The sequence below is a fragment of the Ostrea edulis genome, chromosome 4 (genome assembly GCF_947568905.1).
Source record: "Ostrea edulis chromosome 4, xbOstEdul1.1, whole genome shotgun sequence".
In the NCBI taxonomy this organism is placed as follows: Eukaryota; Metazoa; Mollusca; class Bivalvia; order Ostreida; family Ostreidae; genus Ostrea; species Ostrea edulis.
In genome coordinates this window covers 67,446,596-67,458,979 of record NC_079167.1, presented here as the reverse complement: position 1 = coordinate 67,458,979, position 12,384 = coordinate 67,446,596, and the positions used below count along the sequence as shown (strand labels likewise).

Sequence of the window (12,384 nt, the reverse complement as noted above, 5' to 3'; positions counted from 1 at the left end):
CAAAGTGAAAAATTTTGAAACGTCTATCCAAAAATATCGATTATCTATAAAACGGAGATTTAACTGACTGTTCATCTTCTGTGTTTATCTCTCTATGGTGCTGGTGTACTTACGAGAGCTCGGGAGTTTGGATCGCACTTCCTGTCCAGTAGAAGCTTAGCTGTCTTGACATTGCCACAGTGAGCAGCCACATGGAGCGGTGTCAGATAGTCCTAAAGATAAAGAAACGAAATACATAATCACCACAAGTCTTCCTAAAGATAAAGCAAATACGTATGCACCACAAGTCTTCCTAAAGATAAAGCAAATACATATCCACCACAAGTCTTCCTAAAGATAAAGAAACAAAATATGTAACCTTACTCGTACATTATAAAAATGTTTCTTATCTTGGAAACTGAAATTTGATATCATCATCAATCATGACTGACTTGTACTTACCACAGTGACATCATCAACAGGTGCTCTGTGGTACAACAGAAGTCTGGCACAGTCCACGTGGTCTCCCTGGGCAGCCATGTGGAGTGGAGTCAGGCCATTCTGTAATGAATTCAGATATCAGAATGTGGCAAACCTGTATGTTTTTCAAATGTTAAATCAATATCTGAAATAAAGGTAAATAATTTAGAACTGTAACAAGATAATACCTTGGTTTTGGCAGATTTAGGAGCACCTCTCTCGATTAATAGATCCACCACATTCTCATGTCCACTCCTAGCTGCACAGTGCAAGGGAGTTAACCCATCCTGAAAAACAAATAAAAAATTCAGTATAAGACAAAAAGCGTTACTGACAGTACAAACAATGCATTACTAGATCTATTGACATATCTTACCCTGGTTTTCTCATCAGCAATGCCTTTGTTGTCCAGTAAAAGTGTTATCATGGTTGGTTTTCCCCATCTTGAAGCAACATGCAGTGGGGTGATGTTATTCTAAATAACAAATCATACAAATTTTTGAAGAGCAGGCAGCACAATCTATACTTTTTAGTTCATGTGTATGTATACACAAATCTTTACGACAGCTGTTTCGTAATTTACCTTTGCTTTGAAATTGACGTCTGCTCCTCTTTGAATGAGCAGGGATCCAACATTTGTGTTGCCATAGTGAGCAGCTATATGCAGAGGAGTAAAGCCACTCTAGAAAAGGAAATCATTCAAGTTAATTTTATCAAGGTTTTCACCAAATACACATTTAAAATAAAATCATTTAATTACATATATTTCTTTGAGAGCAATAGACAAGGGGTATTTCACTAAAAGCTTTAGATAGTCCTGCAGAATTTGTTTCTTCTAAAATTGCAAACATATATCGATTAAAAAAAAAATTTAACACTTAATCAACACTTTCATCAAACCCTTTATTTTACTAAATACTGCCAAATCAAATAAAGTCAATGAAACAAAAGCAAGACACCATCACTCTGTTCAATTATGAAAGAGATGTGTTAAAGTTGGTAACTCTACGAGAGCATTTGAAAATCAGCTCAGCCATGTTATGATCAACGAAAACTAATTCAAAGCAATTAAGCTATCACAAAACATTCAATAGCATTATCTGTTTCCCCTAAAATAGCTTAAAGCTATTCTTTAAGTAGGATATCTGTTCACATATCAGTATATCTACTGGGCATTTTAATGTGATCATTCACCCACGTTCTTTAATATTCTATACAGTTTGCCCACCCTATTAAGCAGTATTGCTCTCCAGGATCAAAATTCAATAGTATAATGTGTGCTAATAAAACACATACATCTGCACATGACATGCTGAAACAAGAGGCCCATGGACCACAATGCTCACTTGAGTCACTTTGGTCAAGATTTTTATCAAAAGTAGGTCAAACTTCCATGTCAAGGTCACACACTATTGTATCACATGAAAGGTCTTGTTATAAAGAATGTATATACAAAATATGAAAGCTCTAGATATTTTTAAAGATTTTCCCTATATATATCAGCATATAAAACTTTGATCCCCTAATGTAGCCCCACCCTTACCCCGGGGACCATGATTTGAACAATCTTGAATCTATTCTATATCAGGAAGCTTTCATGTAAATTTCAACTTTTCTAACCTAGTGGTTCTTGAGAAGAAGTTTGTTAAATTTTTCAAATATATGTAAATGTAAAGCTTTGATCCTCTACTGTGGCCCCATCCTACCCTTGTGGGTAATGATTTTAATAGACTTGAATCTGCACTTTATCAGGAAATTTTTATGTCAATTTCAACTTTTCTGGCCCAGCGGTTCTTGAGAAGATTTTTAAATGACCTCACCCTATTTTTGAATCTTTATGATTATCTCCCCTTTAAAGGGAGTGTGGCCCTTCATTCAAACAAACTTCAATCCCCTTTACTCAAGGATGATTTGCACCAAGTTTAATTAAAAGTGGCCCAGTGGTTCTGGAAATATGAAAATGTGAAAAGTTTATGGACAGACGGGATGAACAGACAGACGACAGACAAAAGATGATCAGAATAGCTCACTTGAGCTTTCAGCTCAGGTGAGCTGATGAAGGGCATGGAAAGGGAGAGAAATCACACACACTAAACGTTCATCACACCGGTCAGAACTATACATACACCAACACTGTGATTATCCTGTAACAAATAGTCAACAGAACAATGAACGCAAAGACATCAGAGTGTACAAAGCTCAGAATTAATGTCTGGAGGTATGCTGCCAAGAAAGATCGTGTTCCTCTGAAAGATAGGCAACCAGTGACACAAAATTCAAAGCTAGCATGTATAATATTTGTTATTGCAATGACTGCAAAAAAGTCAAAAGACAACAGAGAATGATGTATTCTAGTGTTTCTTCAGCATGTTGCCTTAACAATAAGTCTTGCAGCAGGAAAAATTAAGCATTAAATGATTACTGTTTACAAAATCAATTATGTGTACCTTTTTGTTCCTGTAGATTCCTTATTTTATGCCAAACTTGATGAAATAAAGTTCTTGTTTTCGAGGATGATGCAGGATAACCTCCTCAGTCTAGAAATGTTTTAAATAAAAAAGCCGAGGCGTTGTTAGCCAAGGCATTTATATTTCAAACAACATTTCAAAACCGATGAGGTTATCCTGCATCATTTACAAAAACAAAAACTTTATTTTTATTCTACTATGGCTCAGAAATATCCAGCCAATCGTTTACCTATACAGTTACAAATTAAGTCACATGACATCATGACAGTTTCCAAAATAGATTAGTCCTACATGTTTTTTCCTGACGAAAAAGGTGAGATGGTAGGGTATACTAAATGTAGATCTATTTTGAAAAATATATAAAGTTTGATGTTAATGGATTATAACTGCTTTGAATACACAGTCCAAGAAAACTACACATACGTGAAAAGGGGTTAACTTGTTTATGCATCGTAATGTTTGGGTACATGTGTACCAATCTCGGAAATGCAGACGGTTGATCTATATTGAATGACAAATATTCTTGTCATTTATAAATTTATTTTGCAACATGTATCGATTATTTTTCATGATTATAAAAGTTAATTATCAATTATCTATTTTATCTACTTTATTGTTGTATTAGCAAAACATGAAGTGCAAGTGAGATGTGTATAAATTTTCTCATAATCAGTTATTACGTATGAGGGTATATTGCAGAATAATGACCGCGGCATTCATTTGATCTTTTAACTTTACAATAACTGTGGTACAATATTGTGACATGACTCATAAACGTCAAATCTCAAGAACATGAATTGGCGACTGGTCTGTTTTGAGAGTTTTGAATTGTATATCAGCAACATAAATATAAAAGAGTAATTTCATTTTGCGAATGATGTTTCTCATTAAATTATGTGAAAATACCTTAATCTAGAGTCCATGTCATGCTTTGAAAGTGCACTTGTAAATCCAAACAATAAAATTGCTGTACCCATCAGCAAATTTGATGCAAAAGTTATCAAACAGTTTTTTGACTTTCATTTTTACTTGAACACGGTTATTTCAACTGTTATCACAAGGAATCAGAGTCCTATGATTGCCTCCAAATTTATGTTTTCCAGAAGAAAATGAAAATGATGATTGGATTGTAAATATTCTATTTCAAATGTCTCCTGACGAACAACTGTCCACTACACTCCCTAGCATCACAAACCTCAGCAAATTTGATTTTAGCATTCACTGTAGTTAGTGTTATTTCATGCAATTCATTTTACATGCAGTCACGACAAATCAAACTTGAGACTTCATTCAAAATGACATGATCATGAAATGTCAGCACGTTATCCAACATTATTCCATTGCCAGTTATCCAGATTGCATTTGGCTATAATTTATTGCTAAATGAAATTTTTCATTCAATTTGCCTTATAATTTCTTTGGCCACATTATTGTAACAGTATATACAATGCTTTGCATGCTTATATTTATCCTACACATAATAAACACAATGTTGCATGGATATACAACTGTCTATATAGCAACAGCTGGCAATAGAAAAAGCAATAGATTTACAAGGGTGTTTCAATGAACAGCAGAGCAACTGTGGCACTTTGTACTGTGAAATCATCCCAATGGTGTTCTTCTCCGCGTTGTTTTACTGATAAATACTTATAAAATCTGTAGGACGAATTTCTAATATTTGCTTCTGTCAATGAACAAAATAGTCCAGTATCTGTGCCGTGTAAACGAAGCTCCAAATGATGCATGATTTCACAGTAGAAAAAGTTTTGTAAGTGAAAAGTGTTCACAAAAAGGTTAAATGAAAGCAGAACTATTTAATACACACCTTTGTAGTGTCATTTACCAGACCTCCTGTCTGAGTAGCCATAAGTGAAAACAACACAATGAATTACTGATCGTTGGTTTTCTAGGTGCTCATTCGCAGCCAAAACTACTGGGCAGCGAGCTGCCATATTGAAGCAAAATTTCTTCTATATCAGCTATTACAAAATTTACAGTTGAAAAAAATGACTACATTTGCATGCATTTATGAACGATGATACTTTTTCTTCCAAATGTTGTTAGTTCAGGATGAAGAAAATTTCATAACGGGTAATGAGAAAAGAATGCATTCATTTCATGCACATGGATTACAACAACTCCATGATGTTAGAGAAGCTGATGAGGTTCCGTCTAGTTACTACAATGACAGGTGCTCTAAAATTCATTCATGTTTCAAAAGGTTGACATTTTGTTTACAACACCATTGCTTCAGTGCTCAAGTACTAGTGGATAACACAAGTTTCCAAGCTTCAGGAAAAATTCATTTTGTCTAGTACCTAGAACACTTAATACTGTAATAAACTTATTTCCATGTTGAAGGAATCTCAACCCCCAACCCCCCATTATATCGGCATGTTATGACTCGGTTATACTCTCTACAGTTTTCATTTCATGGGTTTGGTCTATACTAAACTTGCGGAAATTAAATCACAGCTAAATTAAAGTGCCAGCACAACATGTTGTTTTGTCTTGGTGGTTGAAGCACTAATTACAGAACCCATTAAGAAATCAAGCCTATCAGACCTTTCCATATTTTACATCCATTATTTTTTCTCCAGTAAAGGTAATTGTTTTAAAGAAATTACACCAAAGATAATTTTTGTTTTGACAACATATCTTTAATTTGTAAAAGTATGAAAAATTGTTTGAACTGAGTCAATTTTGCCCCGATTGTTGATCCACCTTACAAAAAAGTGTCTATCAATTTACTATTTTTCTCTGCCCCACCTCAGCACTGAGCCGCATTGCTAGTAAACTAAACATCCCTGTCTTTTTTTAAGTACCTTAGTCTGGCCATCAACATTGTTCTGTTCATTCTGCAAAAGGAGGGCTGCTGATTTGACATCATCTTTTCTGGCGGTTACATGAAGGGCGGGAAGTTTGACCTTGCCCTTGGTGTCATTTTCGAGAAGTACACTGACCACTCGCTCATGTCCTTGTTGTAGGGCCACAGCAAGGGGAGTGAATCCATCCTGTAAAACACTCGATATCACTGAACGCCAAATCAAAATCATAATTAATCGTAATCTCATTGATCGAGAAAATAAATAAATTTGTACAATGATTATTTGATATAATATAATCTTCCCGTACATGTACAAGATGAACATCTACAGGGCCTAGTTTTACAACAGAACTTACGACTAAGACTACAAATATTACATAGTTCTAAAATTTTGTTAATTTAATTACTTTTGCGAGATTATGCCAATATAAAATTACATAATGAAATTCTTCTTATTCACACTAAAATCACAATCAACGTAAGTAAACAATAAAATAAATTCAAAAAAAATTTTTTGGGTCTTAGTCGTAATTTCTTTTATGAAATGTGGCCCAGACAGTCAAAATTACTAATTATATAACGGGGTATAATATAAAATTCAACATTAATCCATTTTTGTAATATTTTAATGAACATTACAGATGAATTTGACAATACTATACTGTCACTACCTTTGTGGACAGACTCTGGTTTGCCCCACTGGACAGGAGGTACTTAACAACATCAGCATGTCCCTCCTGGGCAGCCATATACAGGGGAGTGAATCCGACCTACAACACAGCATTCTCATCAGGTAATGCTATAATATATACTGGGGAGTGAATCCGTTCTACAACACAGCATTCTCATCAGGTAATGAAATAATATATACAGGGGAGTGAATCCAACCTACAACACAGCATTCTCATCAGGTAATGCTATAATATATACAGGGGAGTGAATCCGACCTACAACACAGCATTCTCATCAGGTAATGCTATAATATATACAGGGGAGTGAATCCGACCTACAACACAGCATTCTCATCAGGTAATGAAATAATATATACAGGGGAGTGAATCCGTTCTACAACACAGCATTCTCATCAGGTAATGAAATAATATATACAGGGGAGTGAATCCGACCTACAACACAGCATTCTCATCAGGTAATGAAATAATATATACAGGGGAGTGAATCCGACCTACAACACAGCATTCTCATCAAGTAATGATATAAAACATCTGTTTCAGGTACAATCATCTATATGGAGGTATTAATACCCCACTGTTAAGTCTGGTTCACAGAACAGAGTTTCTCAAAGCATACACAACTACTTTCCCAATGAATACAGAAAGTTTCCCCTCAATTCTAACAGAGGACCCCCCCTCCTCCCAACCTATCCCCAATGGATGACATACATGTAATGTAGCAGATGTATGCTTGTATCAATTAAAGCTGAGTCAGTTTTTAATTCAAACTACCATTAAACTTTTCACTGCAAGCCTTAGATCTCATTTACCAAAACTGAAACTCATGCAAAGACACAGGAATGAATCCTGGAATGAAACAAAATCATGGGAGTTCTAATTTGTACAGTCTGTTGTTAATGGCAATTAATGGAAGGACTTTAAAGTAAAAGCACATTCACATACAAATATCTTTAGTGCTCATCTCATTCAATTAACAAAGAAATTCCAAAGCAATGAACATAAATTTGTGATATTATATCATTGGAAATTACAGCATGTCTCAAAATCTTTGCCATTTCATTACATTCTCTCTTTGAGCTTCGATCAATAAACCCAAACAACAGCTAAGTTGAATGTTTACTAATTAACATTACTACAAGCATCTGTCTTCATTTAACCATCATAATAAAATTACTCATTGAAGAAGAAAAAAGTCTGTTTGTTCTTTTCTTGACTCTCTCCTAATAATAACATTCTATCATTAACTGTTAATTCATCTTATCATTCCTAATCTCCTAAGCGTTTGACTGCTTGTCTTCAATCCCTCACTCACAAAAGAGCTACATGCCAAAAGATCTTCCAATATTTGAGGTGCTGAGAATATAACATCCTTTTCTACATTCCCAGTGTGGGGATTACAATAAACAATTTACAGCTTATCTCTCTTTCTTACAAGAAATTTTGTTTTTACAAAGTAAATCAGGAAAATTGAAGATGACCTAGTAAATCCCAATTTGACCTATACGTGCTGAAAATTTCTTTTGATATTTTGTATGAGAAATGTTTACAAAGTGAAAACATATAGTAAGGATATCTGTTTCTCTAATATCAATTTTAATCAAATCAGCCTTTTTCTTTAAAAGAAAAACAATCATAAAATTCATTAAATAGATCTTCAGACGTCTCCCTCCTTATCAATGCACTAAAGATCACACCCACAGGAAATGTGATACATTTCCACCCATACCAAATTAGCACTGTTTTTGGTGGAACCATTGTTTATTAATCCGTTCCCATGATAACTTACATGAGCCTGTACATCGTATTTTGCACCATTATCGACCAGAAGTTTGACAATGTTCAGGTGTCCCGCAAGAGAGGCAATGTGTAGAGCTGTGTTTCCTTTCTGTACAAAACAAAACATGGCAAAATTAAGTTGTTTGTTGATGTGCATCTTTTACAGAAGATGTAAACATCAAATATTTCATTGATATTCTTTCTACTTATTACATTTTTCATGCGAGATGAAGAGGATGTTTGTGTCTGATATATATGCAAAGCATTTTTATGAATTTATTACATTTCAAGATGTGTCATGTTTGTCGACATACATCTTCAAAAAGAGCTACAGATTCTCTCATGAATGCAATTGCAGCTTTTACCACAATTTGAAGAAAATTGCAATTTGTTTGATATATTTACTACAGTAGAACACCAGTTTCCTATGGTGGTGTTACAATACCAGTTTGCAAAATCTGTGTTCAGTTTTCTAAGTAAGTGTATCAGTTTGCTGTGATGACATACCCAAGGTGCTATGGTGGCATACAAGATTAAAAGGGTGATGAACCTGTTTTCTATGACAGTGAATACCAGCTTAATATGGTAGCATACCACTTTGTATTGGTGGAATACCAGTTTTCTATCATGAAATATCAGTGTTCGATGGCGACATGCCAGTTTTCTATTGACACATACCTATTTATGCCAGTGTTCAATATTGACACACCAGTTTTCTATAGACACATACCAGTTTATGCCAGCTTTGGATGGCAACATATCAGTTTTCTATTACATGGCATGCTGGTTTTTTAACAGTGTCGTACAGGTCAGTTTTCTATGCTGATCCAGTTAACTATTGTGACATACCAGTTTATGCCAGTTTTCTATTGTGACATGACAGTTTTTTGTGTGACATACCAGTTTCTACCATGACATACCAGTTTTTCGTCATGACATACCAACTTCCTGTGTCCTATTTTTACCTTTGTCGCTGCTTCAACATTTGCTCCTCTCTTCAGAAGTTCTTGCACGATGTCTATGTGACCTTCTTTGGAGGCCAAATGTAAAGCATTCAATCCATTCTACAAAACACAGTATAAATCAAATAAATATTTTTTGTTTCAAAATCATAAAATTCAAATTTTCAACTGATTGTGTCCTAATCATTTATCATACTAAAACTCACATAATCAGAAGGGATTGTAATACATAAAACAATAGTGTATAGAATCTTAGTTTAATTTATATACAACAAATATATTTCTTCTACTTCTAGGATCTAAAATAGCAAACATACTTGCAAATGCAAGACTCAACTATCATCTACCACACCATGTCCATTTATTTACTCAAACACATTCTCTAATATTGCTGTTCTTTTCATGCCAGTTTTTCAACAACAAAAATATTGATCAGATTTCAGTTTTTACATCTTGCTGCAGAGCCCACCATCCAATTTCTTGATACTCTATTGATTTAAGCATAAGAATGCAGGCCTTGTTGCATTGGGTAACTGCAGCAATGTGACTTCTGTGCATTTTCGTCAAGCTCTGACACATCATTCCCCTGAGTTTTGTGTATTGATTTAGCTGGTCTGGTTACATCTCTACTACACTGTGCAGGCACTGACAAACTATAGTCCTTCAACACTGACTTTAACTTGCACGAGTTTCTATTGATCATGTTATACAATGATACACATTCGGGGGAGAAAGAAAAATCGATGATACTTGATGGGTAAAATGCAATCAAAACAATATTCTTATTAATTCTTATGTACACTTTCATGTTTTTGTTTATCATGAACAAATTTGTGTCAGACCTGGACAAAAAAAAACACCTCAGGCCAAAAGTAACATGTTGTCCATCACAGGATGACAATTTTCCCTGATGAGGTGGAACACTTCTTATTTACTCAGTTTCTCTATTAGCAACTTATTTTTATGTGTAAGTGGTCAAGTTTACCGGTTTTTAGTGTCTCCCCATTTCCTGAACACCAGCAAAGTAAACTTGTCTTAGTAGTTGACACAATACATCATAATACAATAAGTATACATGTATATCTATTTACACTTCATAGTGTGTGAACGGAAATGCATGATGGTTGAAATTGGGACAAGGACATCTTGGTGGTCAGTCTTGCAAGGCAAATTGGGACATAATCCTCCACCATACCATACGTTTTATTCTACTATATTTTTACACTTACAATGAAGCTCTAGCCTTACAAATACACTTAGATTCAAGCAAGCAGAATCCACATCACAGCTTCTCGGCAAATCTTAAAATAATACGCAAGAACAAAAAATGTCATCAATTGATCATGGAATCAGAAGGGATAATATTTTGCCAAAGGTTTCCCCAACTGAATTGATTTTCAGGTTTCGTCCTGACAAGAAACCATTTTGTGTATTTTGAGCAAGAAGCAATAATAACCCAACATTGATTTGCCAGTATCTTAGCATCCCATTCTGACAGAACTACACTCTGTTGTGACGTCTTCTGCTTGCTAGTTTACATTGGAAGCCATAAATATAACCCCACTCCTTTGCAAACCTGTCAAATAATAGATCTGACATTTGTCTGAGATACGAGTTTCTATATATTCAAACAAACAAGTCAGAAAATACATCACCAGAAGACTAGATGAAACAATATCTAATTCCTAAGAAAAAGAAAATCATTGTACATGTATATATAGTTATGTCACTAATACATATCATTTAGGTCAGTCTTATCTGACCTTCAAGACCTCATATACAACCTTGACCTCAGAGGTCAAATGTGGAAGGAATGGACTTACTGGGTTGCTGGTGTTGATGTCTGTGCTTCCTTTCAGGTATTCAAGCACTTCTTGCAAGTTCCCATCTCTTGCAGCCCTCAGAAAGCTGGTGTTTCCATCACTCTGTAATTAAAGATTATAGTGAATTTGAGATATATGATGGTAACATGCAGATGGTGTTGAAACTTCCGACGTCTGCCGACTATCCCGGGTTCTAGTAGTGCTTACAACACCCCTCTAATACATGTACTAATTTTCATCATGACTGACCCTCCAACACATAATGACATGAAGTTCATTCAAGATCTCTAAATCATATTCATCAAATTATATCACAGAAGTTGCTGGATCAAGACATTCTGAGGGAAAAAACACACAAGATACCTCCTCCTCTTCTTCAGAGTGGACTAAATCCCAAACCATCATCACTAACGGTACTGTCACCTCTGTCTCAATCACCGAAACCTCCTCAGCAAACAGCCATCCAAAATACATGTTCCACTGACCCCAAACATTTATAACAATTACCCATGTCCAAAATAATGCTCTTAAATCACTATTCCTTAAAAAAAATCTCTCTCAATATTTGCATGAATTCTGTATCCCTATCGCCTGTATGACATGAACTGGATGACTTTCACAATTCAGACAAAACTGACAATGACAAAAAGTACGTCGTAGATTATATTTGCATTTATTTATAACGCAGTGGTTCTTTTCCACCTTTCCATTGACTGGGAGCAGTATCATACCGTGTGTGCAATCATAAATTTATAAATAAGGCTCACTGGACCTGGTGACAAACCTGTATCTGCTTATCAAGCCAATATACAGATCTTATAAATACACTGCTGAAGAATGAATATCAACATTACACTCTGTACAAGTATTGATAAGATCATAATAAAAATAAATCATGATAATTTATGTATATCTGTGTTTTAAAGTAATCAACAACTGAAGAAATACGATTACAACAGTACTGTCTAATTTCATATCAAGTAATGAGTATAAATTTCTTTAAAATGTACATGTGACATGCATTCAGAAATACACCAACTTAACATTATTATACATGATGACAGCATTATGAATGAAATGTATTTATATCAACCTTGACAACTGGAACCTCCATCAACCAGCAGGGTGTCCTGACAAACCCAGCAACTACTTCTGTCTCTTAATGTCAGAGCACAGATGGCCAGATAGGTATCTCATTTAAAATGTTATCGTGTCCCACATAAAGATATGTTTACTCTATATTTCCTGTATGAATGGGGGATGTTATTTGCAATGATATTTTGACTTCTGCTTGTTGATGCTTTTTGTTTGAGTTTTCATTTCCTCATAATCTATACATTTAATTCAAGTCTACTTCAAAATTTGGAAATTTTC

At 34.7% G+C, this 12,384-nt stretch overlaps 1 protein-coding gene across 9 annotated transcripts in view; it reads right to left on the bottom strand.

Moving 5' to 3' along the window:
* The window catches only part of LOC125671322 (ankyrin-2-like), a 117,810-nt gene that overhangs the window by 74,320 nt on the left and 31,106 nt on the right, over nucleotides 1-12,384 (bottom strand). For 5 of the 9 annotated variants that reach the window (XM_056163569.1, XM_056163566.1, XM_056163567.1 and 2 more), the window contains exons 2-12: nucleotides 11,011-11,112; nucleotides 9,191-9,289; nucleotides 8,236-8,334; nucleotides 6,429-6,527; nucleotides 5,756-5,944; nucleotides 4,756-4,785; nucleotides 1,043-1,141; nucleotides 836-934; nucleotides 648-746; nucleotides 442-540; nucleotides 114-212 (exon numbers count right to left, since the gene is read on the bottom strand). In XM_056163569.1, coding sequence (XP_056019544.1) covers nucleotides 114-212; nucleotides 442-540; nucleotides 648-746; nucleotides 836-934; nucleotides 1,043-1,141; nucleotides 4,756-4,785; nucleotides 5,756-5,944; nucleotides 6,429-6,527; nucleotides 8,236-8,334; nucleotides 9,191-9,289; nucleotides 11,011-11,112 — 1,113 coding nt within the window. Of the gene's footprint in view, nucleotides 1-113; nucleotides 213-441; nucleotides 541-647; nucleotides 747-835; nucleotides 935-1,042; nucleotides 1,142-2,585; nucleotides 2,604-4,755; nucleotides 4,786-5,755; nucleotides 5,945-6,428; nucleotides 6,528-8,235; nucleotides 8,335-9,190; nucleotides 9,290-10,842; nucleotides 10,873-11,010; nucleotides 11,113-11,373; nucleotides 11,673-12,384 lie in introns of those variants that run through there. The other 4 variants (XM_056163563.1, XM_056163577.1, XM_056163578.1 and 1 more) reach the window with 2 other exon arrangements.